General features: G+C 38.1%; 1 protein-coding gene across 3 annotated transcripts in view; it reads left to right on the top strand.

Annotated features, from left to right (window-relative positions):
* ttf2 (transcription termination factor, RNA polymerase II) overlaps positions 1 to 16,404 on the top strand; it is a 76,256-nt gene that overhangs the window by 22,248 nt on the left and 37,604 nt on the right. For 2 of the 3 annotated variants that reach the window (XM_069889215.1, XM_069889217.1), the window contains exons 6-14: positions 205 to 331; positions 1,226 to 1,387; positions 3,993 to 4,150; positions 8,117 to 8,198; positions 10,500 to 10,613; positions 12,138 to 12,288; positions 12,882 to 12,987; positions 13,310 to 13,509; positions 13,789 to 13,942. In XM_069889215.1, the coding sequence (XP_069745316.1) occupies positions 205 to 331; positions 1,226 to 1,387; positions 3,993 to 4,150; positions 8,117 to 8,198; positions 10,500 to 10,613; positions 12,138 to 12,288; positions 12,882 to 12,987; positions 13,310 to 13,509; positions 13,789 to 13,942 (1,254 nt within the window). The remainder of the gene's footprint in view (positions 1 to 204; positions 332 to 1,225; positions 1,388 to 3,992; positions 4,151 to 8,116; positions 8,199 to 10,499; positions 10,614 to 12,137; positions 12,289 to 12,881; positions 12,988 to 13,309; positions 13,510 to 13,788; positions 13,943 to 16,404) is intronic. The other variant, XM_069889216.1, reaches the window with a different exon arrangement.

Below are 16,404 nucleotides of genomic sequence, written 5' to 3'. Positions count from 1 at the left end.
GTTACCTTTAATATCTTTATGCTGGTGAAATCTCAGTGCTTTTTGATCTAACATTCTTGTGTCTATTTTGATTGATAAATATTATTTGCTCCAATTGTGATTGACAAACATGAAAAGTACTTGTTTAATTTTGAAATTTAAAAATTATAAGAATAATATTTGCCAATATTGCTGTTTTCATTTCTAAATTTCTTGTTTTACCAGAGTACTCTGAGAACGGTGAATATCGCTGCCCTTCCTGATAAAGGTCAAAGGTTAATAAATCAGGTCAGAGACCTGGAGAATGCTCTTAATGCATTGTGTCTGTCGAATACAGATGAACAGGAAAAAGGTACACTGTATTTAATTCATTAGAATTGACTTTCTTGGACATCTTTGAACAGCTCTTATTCCAAGAGATTACACAACTGGCTATCATATAAACATTTATGTCAAGCCAAATTAAGAGAGTTGACCTTGATCCTAATATTAGGAAAGACAACACTGAGCTTGAGTATTTTTACTGAAAACATAGTCTCCAATGATTGAAGTTAAAGGAACTTTTGATTTTTTTTTTTAATGAGCCTTTGCTGGGCCTTCTGTTTAATTTTTTAATTGATTCCACCAGAAAAAAATGAGTTTGTAGCTATTTTTGAGATTTAAAAATTCAAGGGTCATTTACAAATCCACAGAAATTAAATGGACTTTTTAAAACTAAACAAGCATTAAGAGCTAGCAAAAGGCTCTCTGGCTTCATTTGAAATTTGCTGCTCATTTATCCTTCATAGTCCACTTGTGTTGAAGTTTCAGATTTACAACACGTTTCCTGTGAAGCTGCATTCTGCTCCACAATCTGGAAGTTTGGGTGAATCCCATGAACAATTTTCAAATCCTGGATTTATTTTTATCATGCGACTTTAAGAACTTGATTTGAGAAGGTCAGACACTAAGACCTGCGGTTCGTCCATTCAGTGATTAAATTATACAGCATGAATTCCTAAACCATCTCAAGAAAGCAATTGCAGATCATAGTAATTTGTCCATGCAAATTAACACAAGAAATAGCTTCAGGAAAGGGCAATTTGACCCACGAGCCTGCACTTTCATTCAACATGATCTTGACTGGTCTTTGTCAACTCCATTTTCCTGCTTATATTCTAGAAATCCTTTTTTATTGGTAAATTGTGTATAAACAGTGGAATTATCAAAATTCTAACTGCACCCTAATGATGTATTTTTTTTCCAGGAGAAAAAATAAGGAACAGACCAAATAATCCATTTGACAAAGGTGTCACCACCTTAAGTAAACCTGTGCTTCATGAAGATCCAGAATCTTGTGCAGTAGTGCCATGCTTCAATGAAACTTCCTCTCTGGGTTCAGGTCAATTTTCTAGCAAGGTGTCTGGAGGTAAAATGACAAAATGAACCTTGTTCTGAGGAAAAAAGAAATCGATTGCTGAAGGCTGCTCAGTTCATCCGGTTAATCTAGTAACACTGTTACTTCCAATCCCTTTTCATAGCTTTTTCATACAGCACATCTAATTTTATGAGCATTTAAAGAAAACTTAGCATCAATTTGAACATAAATTCTGCTTCATAATTGCCTTTCAATGATCCTTGGCTTGTCCTGGGCAAGATATTCTTTTGTTCTTCAGAGCTGGCTGTTTGTCTTTTGTTGAGTTCCTGGTCATCATGCCTTGTGACTCAGAATATTTATCTCTTCAAAGCCTTCAGCTGGATTTTGGTCTTGTGAAGCATTCCAAATTTAAGTGAGCTCTAATTGTGAAGTGTGAATTATAACAAAGCTTCAACTTGTTCATAATGTTAAATGAGATGCAGTTTTACTTGAAATTAAACCAAAATCTGACCTAAATCAATGTTTCTCAGGATATCACATGGTTTTTATCAACTGCTGTCTTAAAAATTAAGTTTTGGAACTTGAGTATCCATTTGTACCATCTGATTCTTTTAGTGCTGTCTTGAAAGCTTGTTCAATTCCTGATCTTAAATAATAATTCCTGTCATGGTGTTCAATGATGAATGAGAATACCCCTGAGACCCACAGCCATTACTAGAAAAGCAGCATTCCTATTATCCTGTAATACATTTACAGTACTCTTCCTCTTTTTTCCATTTTTGATTCTTTAGTTAGAACATGTTGTCAAATAAAGATTATACCTTCACTACAACTATACTGTTATTACAAATTAATTTAACTAGAATGTGTGCACACAATCCAGATGTATCACAAAATGCTTTGCCAAAAATATGGGTATAATAAACCCCCAGTATCTGGCATCGATGTGTAAAATTCATTGCTCTTGTAAGGGAATAACAACACCGAACAACTAGAAGTATTCAAGTTGTCTTTAATCAACTAGAGCATAATCGGAGTGGCCAGAATACCACGCCAAGCATATGCACATATGCACTGTGCTCTGGAGCACCCACTCAAAGTAAGTACGGCATTGCCTGCTTTTATCAGCCCGTGCAGACATTCCTCCGTTATCTTGTTGGAATTTTGATTCCATACAAGGAGTTGTTTTTCTGTTTCAACACCAGCCTTGTTACACAGAATCAACGAAAAAGATTTCTACTAATCATAAGTAACAGGATGTGACAGAAATAAAGTTAATGTGTGTGTCCTTTCACAATATCCAGGATAATTAACATTTATCATAAATGAAGTTATTTTTTGTTTTTAAAATGCAAGACCTTCTGTCAAAACAGAAGACCATCATCTCAGACGATGGAATCTCCTAATCGGCAATTTTGACTGCTTAGTTACACAGTAGTTAACCACACTTCTGTTTGAGCAATCAAATATCCATTAGACACAAAATTCAAGCATACAGAGTTTAAACATACAATAGCGTACAATTCATCAAATGGGGATTGATAGATACCGGATAAAGTGAATTTGCCAGTTGCTTGAGGTTGCATGGATTGGTGAATTTTTAGAGATGTGCCAATTTTAAACTTCTGTATTTTATTTTCCATAATTTTTTTTTTGCTTGAGGCTGCCAGTTCCGGATAGCAAGGATTTTACTCTATATTTATTTCATAACTACTGTCATTCACTCATTACCCTAGTAGAAAATACTTTAAAGCCAGTTGGCCTGTTCCTTCAGCCTTCTGAACTGTTATCTTAATGGTAAAAAAGCTCTTCAAAACATCTTAGCCAATCATTATCCCCATGTGGTTTTGCTAATAACCTCTTTCACGCCCTCAATATGTGCCACATGCATGTATCCTCAGTGTTTTGCATTTTTGACCTCCATATAAAAGTTGATTTGGATATAGAGCAGAAATGGAAGGTGTAGTGATAAAACACTTCTTGTCTGATGGAGCTTTGGTTATTTTATGATCATAAGTAAAATCTGAAGATAAAATCAAGCTTATTCCACAAAACAATATTTCATCCATTTCCAACCCATTTTAAAAAAAAATTATAATGTGCACAGAAATCGGATGACACTGGCATATTGTAGTATTCCACAATGTCTTTCCCAATCCAACATCTTGTATAGCTGAAGCATTAAAATTTAAGATAAATTGGTCTCTCCCATGATTATGAAAGAGTAAAGAATTTGAAAGAATAAAATGGTACTTTGGTTCAAACACAAGGCAGTTGAAGCAGTATAATTTCTTAATCCTCATTAAGATGCAGGGCAAACATTAGTTTGTTGGACTTGATGTGTTGGGATATTTTTAATAGCATGGATTCATTTTACTCCCTGCAAGTACTATCTTTGAGTGGAAAGTTAATTGATGTCACCCCATTTTGCTTACACATCTCAAAGGAAAGATTAGACTCAATTAAGATGATAATCGTTTATTTTATCAGAATATAATAAATATATATTCACTGAAAATGTAGTTTTTTCAATGCTACCAATGAGATTTTGTGTTCAAATTTTGTATAGAATCTAAAGTGTATTGAAGTTGTCATTTCCTCTAATCCCACAAGGGATGGGAAGATTTTTGCACATTGTGAATTCCTTCCATTTCAGCAGATACTCAGAAACAGAGTGGACATAATGGACAGACTGCTGAAGGTCGACTCTTCACCATCAAAAGAATGACTGGTGAGGCAATTGAACAACTCCACAAGTCTTTAGCGACTTGCCCAGATGCATCTTATGAGACTGAAGATCCACAATATCTTAAGGTAATTTGCTATTTTTTTATTCTTTTGATCAAACATAAAGCTTTTTGACAAAGCTATATACTGACACCACCGATGAGCTTTTTTTTTTAAATGGTTAATTGCTTCACAATTTCTTTTCAGAGGTAGGATGAGTTGGTCTTGTGAGAAGGAATTCCAATCCTTTCACGATGCCTTGTATTTGATGTGTATGGGAATTTTTAACAGTTGTAGCTCTAGCTAGATGAACCCCATTGAGCTAAAGGGAATTATGTGAAGATGAAAAAAAGTACCTTATCAATGTGCAGTGACATAGAGACCCTGATTTGAAAGGGAAGTTCATCTTGGCGATGTATTTCTTACTCCAAGCGGAAGACCCTAAACTGGGCCTTCACGAATCTAGGCTGATGAGCAGTGCTGGTCAAATCTGTGCCGGAGCAGCATGACTGCGATTTATTAATGCTTGTATAGGCTGGTGCAGTATAACTTTCTCCACCAGTTATATTTGACACTGCAAAAATTGAATAAGGCTAAACAATAAATTTCAGTCTAATGCATCAGATGTGGTATTGCGACAGGAACCTTTGTGCACGCAACCTGGACGTGTACCAAGGTGAGACCCTTTTGGGTGGAACTAGGCCAAGCCCTAGAAAAAAAATCATAGGTAAAGAATTCCCACAGGACCCAGAGCTATTCTTTTTGGGAAATATGATGGACATAAGGTTTAAGGTGAAGCTGTCCAAATTCCAAATCCAATTTGTAATGATTGCATTAGCAGTGGCCAGAAAGTGCATAGCGGTTACCTGGAAATTGAACTCTCATTTGGGCATTGCGCACTGGATTTCAGAAATGCAAAGCTGTGTTCCCCTAGAGAAAATTACCTATAACTTGAGGAAAAAATTTAACATCTTCCTGAAAATTTGGCAGCCATATTTAAATTTCCTAGGATCACAGTTATAGTGTGGACCTGCATATCTCGCCGCCCTGCCTTCCCCGTCTATCCTTCTACTGAGGGAGGGGTGGAGGGGTCCATTCCATCCCAATCAAGTAAAGTCAAGAAAAATGTAACAGCCTAGGTGCAGCTGTCAGGCTGTGATAAATCCCTGATGTGATTCTTACCTTTGTTGTGGGTGTCTTGAATGTTGTGTGTAATTGTGGTCTGTTGAGTGTGGGGAGGGAGGAGGAAAGGTGGCTCGGACTCTATGGTGAATTTTGTATCTATTGATAACTGTAATTTGTGATTAATTACTGGAAACTTTGAGTTTGAAAATTTATAAATATTAAAAAAAGATTTTTTTTAAATTATTGGTTGACACACCTGGAAATTTGCGCCTTGTTTCTGGAATAACCAATGAATGCTGGAGGAACTCAATAGGTCAGGCAGCACCCATTGGTAGAAATAGTCATATTTTCAGGTTGGGACCATTATTAAGACTTGTCTAGGAAGGGGTGATATTAAGTATATCAGGGGGTGGTATAAGAGGGGCTAATAAGTGATTAGGTATTGGATAGAAGATGAAAGGGATGGTGAGACCGGTAGTGATAACTTGAGGAAAGGTGAATCAGATTCAGAATTTATTGAAATGAACATGTGTCACGAAATTTGTTGTTTTGCTGAAGTATTACAGGTACAAAAAAAATGCTATAAATGTATTTTAAAAATAAATATATTAGTGTAAAAGAAGAGAAAAAGTGAGGTAGTGTCCATGTTTATTGTCCATTCAGAAATCTGATGGCAGTGGGGAAGAAGCTGTTTTCATACCATTGGGTATTCATCTTCAGACTCCTCTACCTTGTTCCTGATGGTAGCAGTGAGAAGAGGACAAGGCCTGGGTGGTGAGAGTCCTTGGCGATAGAGGCTGCTTTCTTGAGACACTGCCTTTTGAAGTTAACCTAATGGAGTGAAGACTAATGCCCATGATGTCGCTGGCCAAGTGCACAACTCTGTAGCTTCATCCTGTCCTGCTCATTGGAACCTCCATAGCATACAGTCATACAACCAGTCAGAATGCTCTCCACGGTACACCTTTAGAAATTTTCAAGAGTCTTTGGTGACATACCAAATAACATCAAACTCCTAATGAAGTATAGCTTCTGGCAAGTCTTCTTCATGATTGCATTGACATGAAGGCCCCAAGATAGATCTTCAGAGATGTTGACACCCAGGAATTTGAAATGGAGGGAGATTAGAGGGGGGAAAAAAGAATGAAAATAGGTGAAGAAGTGATGGAAGCAGTGGAATGAGATAGAGGTGGAGTTACCTAAAATTAGTAAAATCATTGTTAATGATGTTATTCTTGTGTTGTTTCACAAGTTTATGTTTGGCTTCACAATGACAGTGGATGAGTCAAAGGGCAGACATGGCTGTGTAGGAATGATGGAATGAATTGAAATGGTTGACTATCAAGAGATCTAGCTTAGACCCACAGACATAGGACACAGTTAAATTCAAGTTTTATCATCATCTGATTGTACGTACAACCCTACGAAACAGCATTCTCCGGTCCTTTGCGCGAAAACATGCAAACGCACATCCAGACGTGATAGCACACCTAGAGATGAATGTGCGTGTGTAATAGTTAAATTTTGGGGGGGGGGTCATATTTGGGGAGATTAACTTTTACACTGGTCATACTTTTGACTGCACTAAATACCTGCATCAGGAGCTTGGATATCTGGGACTGGGTGGTGAGTCCGTGTTTGGGGTTGGGAGCTCGGATGAGTGGTTGAAGCGTTGGGAATTTGGATAGGCAGGTGGGATGTTGGGAGCTCCAGTGGGCAGGTGGCCAGTGGGAGGATCCATGACCAGGGCATTGTGAACTCGGATGGGCGGGCAGTGGGGGGACGTCAGGAGTTTGTGGCCTGGCATCAGGAGCTCGGATGGATGGGCAGTCAGGACCAAAAAAAGAGGGGGGGGGTCAACTTTTACACGAGTCAAACGAAAACACATGAATTTTTGGGCCAAAAAATGGGGGGAATCGACAATTACATAGTATCGACGATTGCTCAAGTATATATAGTATGTATATACATATACAAAATAAATATTGTTTAATAAATAGTATAGACTTGAAAGGTTTGCATGAGCAGTTCATTTCAGACATTCAGCAGTCTTATTGCCTGTGGGATGAAGCTGCTTCTCATCCTGGTGCTTCTGGCTCTGATAGTCCTGTATCCCTTTCCCAATGGGAGCAACTGAAAGATACTGTGTGCGGGTTGGTAGGGCTCCTCAATGATTTTGTGAGCCCTCTTCAAACAACTATCTTGGTAGATCATATCAATGGGGGCAGTGGAAGACTTCAGTGATTCTGCCACTCTACAGCAACTGTACCACACTGTAATGCAGCCAGCCAGAACACTCTCAATAGATCCCCTGTGGGAAGTTGACAGCCTTTCCCACCAAAGTTTTCTCAGGAAGTGCAGTCACCGTTGCGCCTTCCTAACAAGTGAGGAGATGTGTGACCAAGTGGACTCCAAGGAATGGTGTACTCTACTCTTTCCTCTCCTGAGTATCACTGTCTAGAGGAGGGTAATTGTCCCAGGTACTCCTGAAGTCCACATTCATCTCCTTTGTCTTGTCCACACTGAGACTCAGGTTGTTATTCTTGCACCATATCACAAGATTCTTCACCTCTGCAGTATGACTTGTTGTTACTGATGAGGCCAACTACTGACATCCTGCAAACCTGATGATTCTGTAGGATCTGGGTTAATAGTGTGAACAGGAGCAGGCTAAGCACATGGCCCTGAAGTGCAGAGTAGTGCTCAGCGTGACACTGTCATCTTTATCAAGATAATTTGCATTATAATAATCCAAACCTAATTCTCTGTGTTTGAAAGAGTTTAAAATAAGTTTCCATGCCTACATTTATAAATCTAATCAGAGTGGAGTGAAATTATTCTGTTTCTTTCTAATAATGTGTTTAATAAGTCAAAATATATTTGGAATGTAAAACTTAAACATGGTTTTAACCCTGTATATCTTCGCAGGTCCCACTGCTGGTTCATCAGAAACAAGCATTGGCTTGGTTACTCTGGCGAGAGAAGCAAAAACCATCTGGTGGCATACTGGGTAAGAATACATTTGAGTTGGGTTGTAAAAAATGACCTGCTCGTGTAAAAACAAAATAACAATGATGGAGGGAATTATTTGTATCAAGGGCCAAACAAACAAAAAGAAATACAGGTACGTAATCTTTTATCTGAAACCCTTAGGACCAGACACTTTTTGGAATTCGGAATTTTTTGGATAATAGTAACAGTGGTATATAAAGTAATGGCAGCGGCATAATCCTCATTCTGGCTTTCATACAATGCCAAAAACAACATGGCAGCCACGAAGGCCAGCTCTCACGAGACCTCCTTGTCGTTATTTATTTTGACGCATTGGCCACTCCTGCCATAGGCACTTTTTTGCGTAAATACGCCCCTGACTAGAAGGGTCTCTGGATGAGGGGGAAATTGCGGAGTTGCTGGATGGGGTGAGAGTGGCAGCAGTGCTGGAGGGGGTGGTAAATGAAGTGAGATAAAAATAGACCATAAAATCACCAGCACTGAGACAATGTGCTGGACAGGGTTGGGTCGCATTTGGTCATGTTTGGCGCCAACTGAGAGCTTTGGTGTGCAGACAACATCCATTGAAAAAATGTTTGGGTTTTGGAGGTTTCGGTTTTCAGAATTTAAGATAAAATGTTATGTACCTGTATGGCTATTTAAATAATGTGATGTTTTGCAAACATGCATTACGTGGTAACATGCTGTCCATTTATTCCCAAGACACATTTAAATGAATAACCATTTTAAATATCTTCAGTGGAAGATTTCTCTATAAGGTCTGGTTAAGAACTTTTACAGAATGTTTATCACCACCATTACAAATGAGAAGGATCCAACAATGAAAGTTGTTTGGTTTTTGAGAGGAAGTGTGGTATATGCACAAATGAACTATTTTAAATTGATGCATAATCCAAAAATATAAATGTATGTAAAGAGGCCACTGTCTTCAAATATATGTTAACCCTGTCAGTCAAGCAATATTCTTAAAGAAGAATATTGCCCTAATTTCTTCCTGGAAACGATCAAGATTTAATCCCAACATGTGCTGCAAATGAATCCTTAACATATTTCGCTATTTTTCTGTAATAATTAGGTGAACAAGTTAATGATTTCATTAAAATGTTGACAGAGTTGTACATTTCATTAACAATATCTCATGTTCCATGTCTTTATTGGCAGAATTGCAGTTTATTTTGTTCAAATCCTACAATCACTTGCAATTTGATTTTTCTCCATAAGGAAAATATTACTCTGCTATCATCTAATACAGTGCTTTTCAGACTGCTCTCCTAAACTCACATTCCACCTTAAGCAATCTCTATGCCATAAGTGCTCTGTGATTGCTTAGGGTGGGATGTGAGTGGAAAGGGAAGGTTGAGAACCACTGCTTTAGACCCAATTGTTACTGAAGTATTTTGCTTGAGAAAAATTGTCATTGGCCCATTTCCTTTGGAATGAAACTGTGCACATAACGAGTCAATTAGGTATGATTAAAACAGTGGTTTTCAAACTTTCCACCCATGTACCTCCTTATGCAATCCCTTACTAATTGCAGAGCACTTATGACATAGGTGGAATGTGAGTTTAGGGGGGCAGTTTGAAAACCACTGATCTAATACATAAGGCCAAAAGTAAGAACAGAAGAAAATAGGTTGAGGAGTATGCATCACACCCCTCAATCTTAACCCCATATTTCAATACTATCATAGCTAAACTATGCTGGCTTCAACTCAACTGTGCTGGTCCTCCATAACAATAAATCCTCAATTTCTCTTATGTTTATCTATGCCTGCCTTAAATATATTTGATGATCCAGCCTCCACTACCCATGAAAGCACTATAATTTTTAAAAATTTAGACATACAGCACAGTGACAGGACCTTCCAGCCCACGGGTCCGTACCGCCCAAATATCCCATTAACCTACAACCCCGTACATTTTGAAGAGTGGGAGGAAACCAGAGCACCCGGAGGAAACCCAGGCAGACACAGAGAGAAAAGACAAACTCCTTACAGCCAGCACCGGATTCGAGCCCAGGTCACAGGTGCTATAATAGCATTCCACTAACCATGCTCCCCAAATAACCTGGAGTTTCCCGATCCTCTGAGGGAGGAAAAAAAATCCTCTGTGCATTAGCTTTGTCCCCTTGTTTATGACTCTCACACTCGTGAAAATAAACAGATTTCTTTGTACTATGTGTTTCCCATTGGTGAAAGAATGGTTACTTAAACCAAATATTTCCCCTGCTGAAATGGAATATGACTCTGTTTTTAGTAAACTTGAGTAAGTTTTTATTTGCACTGTTTTACGATTTCAGCGGATGACATGGGTTTGGGGAAAACGCTGACGATGATTGCGCTCATCCTGGTGCAACTGTATAAGGGGAAAAAGGAAAAAGAGAACCATTCAGGGGAATGGATCTCGAAAATGGGTAAGTGATAGAGAAAATTAATGATTTTAAAAATAAGAAAAATACCTGGATTACAATGGACATAATAACTACTACAGTAAGAGCATTTTTTCTTGTTTACTTGAGTACTATGGTGGGGTTTCTTTCTGAAGAAGGCAATACTTAATTTAGTAATGGTATCTTTGTATTTGTTTAGAGGATTGTGGATTCAAGACTAACAACAGAATTTGATCAATGTGGGCTGACATTTCAATGTTTTGGATACTATTGGAAGTGCTGCCTTAACAATTGAATGTTAAACTGGCATTTGTGTACAAATAGAAATGAAAACAAAGAGTCCTATGGAATTAAAAGCAACAAGGTTCTGCAGGTCTCCTGGCCAAAATACTGCACCAGGGTCTGGCAACATGCAAATATGCTGCCATATTTGCCAGCATAGCCAGAGATGACGCTGGAATTCGTTTATTCAATGTGACGTGCTTTTGGACATCCTGACCTCTTAGCCCTGCGTTTTGTGATAGCAAGTATTGTTGCTTTGTAAGTTACCTTACCTGAAAGAACTTTTTCTCCAGTATAAACTTTTGATGGCAATCTCAACAGCATTCCATGAATCCAGAATAACTTTTTAAACTGAGTATAAAAAGAGCAACTTAAATTTAACATTAAAAAAAACTTACCAACATGATAATTGAGTGACTGTTTATATTGAGGTCTGGGAAAATTTTCAGGAACTTGAATCAGCATAACTGCCCATTTTCCACTAGATGCAGTTTTTTTCCTTCAAAAAATTGTTATTCAATTGTGTTACAAAAATGGTGAATGCCAATGTTCATAATTCATTTAGACCTGTAACTGAAATGAGTTTTATTTAAGTTATGCTAAAGCAGTTATTTGATTGTTAGATCTTGGCTGTATTTAGTTACTAACTGTGAGTTAAATTAATCCAATTAAACATTACTATTACTTTGTCTGTCCCAGAAAAGGTTGTGTATACAAGGACATTTCTTTAAATATTTCTGTAGCAATAGTGTTGAAAACAAATATTGACATGTTTTTATTGTAGATTTATTTTCTTCCACATTAGTACCCAATATCACCATCTTTGTAAAAGGAGTAATTTGCTTTAGCTATAATATAGTTTAGAAATAGTCCACCCTATACAGGTTACTTTACAACTTGTTCTGTAAAATTCTATAAACATTTTGAACCTATGGGTTCATTCTGTATTTTATCTAACCTGGATTTAATAAGCAATTTTATGCTCACCATTTCTTGAACTGCTACATTGCCTTGTTTGTGTATAGAGACACAGAGTGGTTTTCCCCATTGCAGGATGACATTGATGTAATATCAAACAAATCCAAAAAAAAATCCACTTTGATGAAAGGTTCTCACCCAAAATGTAGATTATTTTTTTCAAACTGATGCTGAGTTCTTCCAACAGATTGGTTTTTTTTTCTCTCCAGATTCCTACATCTGTAAACTCCTGACTCTTTTGTGTAGTCATGTTTAATATTACGTTCAAAATGTTTGCTTCCCCCACAGAAAGGACTCTTACTGTCTCTAATGGAACGCTCATTATTTGTCCAGCATCTCTAATTCATCACTGGAAAATGGAAACTGAGCGGCATGTCAGAGCTAGAAAACTAAGTATTTACATATACCATGGCTCAAACAGAGAGAAATCAGTGAAGATGTGAGTACCTGGGGCAATCATTTTCTGCAAAGGCATTTGCAGTTCTATTATAATTTTCTTTGTATTTAGCATTGAACATTCAACACAGTTCTCAATGCAACTTTTTAGAGACGTTTCTTTAACAAATGTTTGTTTTTAATTTTTATCAATTGACTGATCGATCTTTATGTTAGTTTAGTAAACCTCCCAAAGGATCAGTGAACTAGTTTGGAATGTTTTTGTGAATATTAGTACAAAATTAGGTTTATAAACATGAAGCTGCACCAGATGTGTTGGTCCGTGCATATAGAAAAGCCTATGTTATCCATCCTGAAGTTGTATATCATTGCACACACTGATGCTATTTGAAGAAGGCATTTTGAAAAGGGACTTGCTTTGTTCTTCTTTCATAGACAAAAGGGAAATGAATGACTGTGAAAATGTAATAATAAGAGGATAATCACCAATATTGTTTGTTCCACTTGAACAATAAACACAGCAGGACAATCTAACAAAGTAGAAAGAACATCTAACTTCTTGGAGGAAATTGGCATTCAAGAAGTAGAAATGAAATATGTGGTCATAATCTGAGCTAATCAAACACTGTTTTATAGGCTTTCAGAATTTGATGTTGTTATAACAACATATAGTCTTGTTGCAAAGGAAATCCCAGCGAAGAATGAAAAAGAAAAATGTACAGCCAAAGATGAGGAGACATCTGTAAGTTATCAGTCAATTGATAATTCATGCTGCCATGGGTACCTTTGAAAAGTATCTTATCAATATTGGTGCATTTCTGATTTTATGATCACCCTTTCATTGCTGATTTTTGGAAGAACAAATTAATGTGTACGAGTTAAAATTTAAAAAAAATATTCAGCAATTGCAAGAAGCTGACTTTAAAGGTCAAATACCTGTGGAATGGGTGAGTTGCAACATTATCAGTTTGCAAGTGAAGGAAGCAAATAATGTATATTTCACAGCCTAAAATTTTAATTGTATTCCTGTGGAAAAAAATGTTTTGTTCATATGCTGCCTTCAGGCCTTGGTGGAGGCAAAATCCTCACATTCACCTCTGCAGAAGATCACTTGGGCTCGGATCATCCTGGATGAAGCTCACTATATCAAAAACCCCCAAGTTCAAACATCAATGGCGGTATGCAAGCTCATTGCTGGAGCTCGCTGGGCAATCACCGGAACGCCCATTCAAAACAACCTCCTGGATATGTATTCCTTGCTCAAGTAAGATGGCAAGCCAGAATAACTAACTGGGCTCAATTTTGTTGTTTAATTGTATTGCACATTTTTACTTGTATTATCTCCATTTATGACTAGAACATTTCAAATGTATCCTGACAAATTCTTCCCTTATTAAATATCTTCCTCTCCTTTAAAGATTATTTTAAAATAGTACTTCCAAAGTATATATTTGAGCATAATTAATTAGCTAGCTAATTAATGTGCCTAACTGTGGAGGTTGGGTTGATTTTAATAGCTCTTCTTTCTAACCTTTCCCTTCAGATTCCTTCACTGCTCCCCATTTGATGAATTCAAGATTTGGAAAAGTGAAGTGGACAATGGGACAAGAAAGGGCGGAGAGCGCCTCAACATCATCACCAAAAGCCTTCTATTACGAAGAAAGAAAGATCAGCTTGACCCCAGTGGCAAACCTCTGGTACATTGGTTTTTAAACTCTCAATTTGACAAACCTCTTCCAAAGATAAACCATTACAACAAATATCCCCAAGATATTGGATTTTTGTTCAGAAGCAGGAACAACATTTTCATTCAACTAGGTGTGAAAAGCAAATAGTAACTCTAGGATTAATTTGTCCAAAAATGGTTTTGCTTCAAACTGAGTAAAGCTATATTTTGTTTTTTTAATGGTAAAACTATGTCATTTGTGGATCTACAAACAAAGAAGTAATAGGAGTGGATTTTGGATTGTTTGACAGTCTAATTAACTATCAGCTTGTAACAGGTAGACAAAATAGTTCCTGTCTTCTCAATCAACTAGCTTCCTTTGCTTTTCATTAATTCAGTTTTAGGTCGTAATCATGTAGGTCCCTAGGGAAAAGAAAATTGTAATAGTAACGATAGAGTGCTAGTGATAATCCTGACCACTGGAGGGAGTCGGAGACAAGTTGTTGCAGCTAGGGTAGATTCAAGATGGATGTCTCCACGAGGTCGTGTAGCTAATAAAGTATAGTTGTTATAAAAGAACCCAAATTTGTTTATTACAATAAAGTAATTAAAAAGATTGCTGGAAATACGGCATTTGAAGAGAGAAGAAGCCAGTATTTCAGATCTGAATGCTTCAAGATTAAAACTAAAAGCCTTTCTTTTTAGTGTTATTTTAAATTTCCAATATTCATAGTATTTTGATGTACTTTTTTTTTAAAGAAAGTTATTGACCAAATACTTGTAATCTCTCATGCCTAAATGAAGAGAAGATTGAGTGAAGGATTGCAGCTAGTATGCAACCGTGTATTCTAGAGTTCTTTGAAGATATAATGAGCGCAGTGGATAGAGAGAAACATGAAAGTCTGCAGATGCTGTGATTGTAGTAAAGCACCCAAATGCTGGGGGAACTCAGCTGGTCTCTCAGCATCTATTGGAAACAAAGATATATTCCTGACATATATTCCTGAGTCCTTCTTCAAGAAATAAGCCAGAAGGAGGAAATCTCAGAAAGTATGAGAAATTAGACAATACTGGCTGAATTCAGACCAACAAAAGGTGTTAATTGGATATGATAAAGGATGAGGTAAGAATTTATCATATTTGTGTGAAAGGAGACAGATGGTGAGACAGAAATAGGGAAAAGTGATGGGGAAGAAGGGGGGCTGTTTTAACAAAAGCCAGAGAAGTCAATATTAATGCCATCCAATTGGAGGGTGTCAAGTTGAAAGATGAGGTGATGTTCCTCCAATTTGCAGTGGTCGCAGTCTGGCAGTGCACAAGGCCATGGACAGACATGTCAGCAAGGGACTGGGATGGAGAATTGAAATGGATGGCCACTGGGAGAACAACACTATTGTGGCAGACAGAGCCGAAGTGCTCAACAAAGTGATCCAGTCTGCGTCTTGTCCCTCCAATGTAGAGGAGACCACAACGGGAGCACCGGATGCAGTAGATGATCCCTGCAGATTCACAAGAGAAATATTGCTTCACTTGAAAGGACTGTTTAGAGCCCGAATAGTTGTGAGGGAGGAGGTGTGGGTGCAAGTGGAGCATCTCCTGTGGTCACAGGGTTAAGTCCCAAGGGGACAATTGGTGGGGAGGGAGGAGTGGACAAGGAAGTCACGGTGGGAGTGGTCCCTGCGGAAGGTAGAGAGGGGAATATGTGGCTAGTGGTGGGATCACATAGTAGGTGGCGGAAATGGCGGAGGAGGATATGGAGGCTGGTAGGTGAGGATGAGGAATCCTATCCTTGTTGCGTGTGGGGGCAAAGGAGGCCAGGGCAGAGAAGCGGGTAATGGAGGATATGCTGGTGGAGGCAAGTTGATGGTGATAGAGGGAAAGCCATGTTGTTTGAAGAAGGAGGACATCTCTGATGATCTGGCATGGATGTCCTCATCCTGGGTGCAGATGCGATGGAAACAGAGGAATTGAGAGAATGGAATGGAATCCTTACAGAGGACAGGGTGAGAAGAGATGTAGTCGAGGTAGCCGTGGGAGTTGGTGGGTTTATAGAAGATGTCTGATGAGAGTTTGTCTCCCAAGATGGAGACTGAGAGATCGAGGAAAGGGAGAGTTTTGTTAGAGATGGACCAAGTGAATTTGAGGCTGGGATGGAAGTTGGCAGCAGATTGGATGAAGTTAATGAGCTCATCCATTTGAGGTATATGCAGCATCATCAAAATACTCATTGATGTAGTGGAGGAAAAGTTGAGGGGCCTTACCTGTGTTGGCTTGTAGCATGAATTGCTCCATTTAGCCAACAAAAAGGCAGGCATTGCTGTGGCCCATGTAGGTACCCATGGCTACCCTTTTAACCTGGAGAAAGTGAATTTAGTCAGGGGTGAGGACAAGTTCTGCCAGTCAAAGGAAGGTGGTTGTAGAGGGGGACTGGTTGGTTCTACTATCTAGAAAGAAATGAAGGGCTTTGAAGCTTTCATTATGGGAGATGGAGGT

Source organism: Narcine bancroftii, chromosome 7 (assembly GCF_036971445.1).
Source record: "Narcine bancroftii isolate sNarBan1 chromosome 7, sNarBan1.hap1, whole genome shotgun sequence".
Lineage (NCBI taxonomy): Eukaryota > Metazoa > Chordata > Chondrichthyes > Torpediniformes > Narcinidae > Narcine > Narcine bancroftii.
Note: the sequence above shows the minus strand (reverse complement) of the source record. Positions and strands in the feature narration are given on the sequence as shown.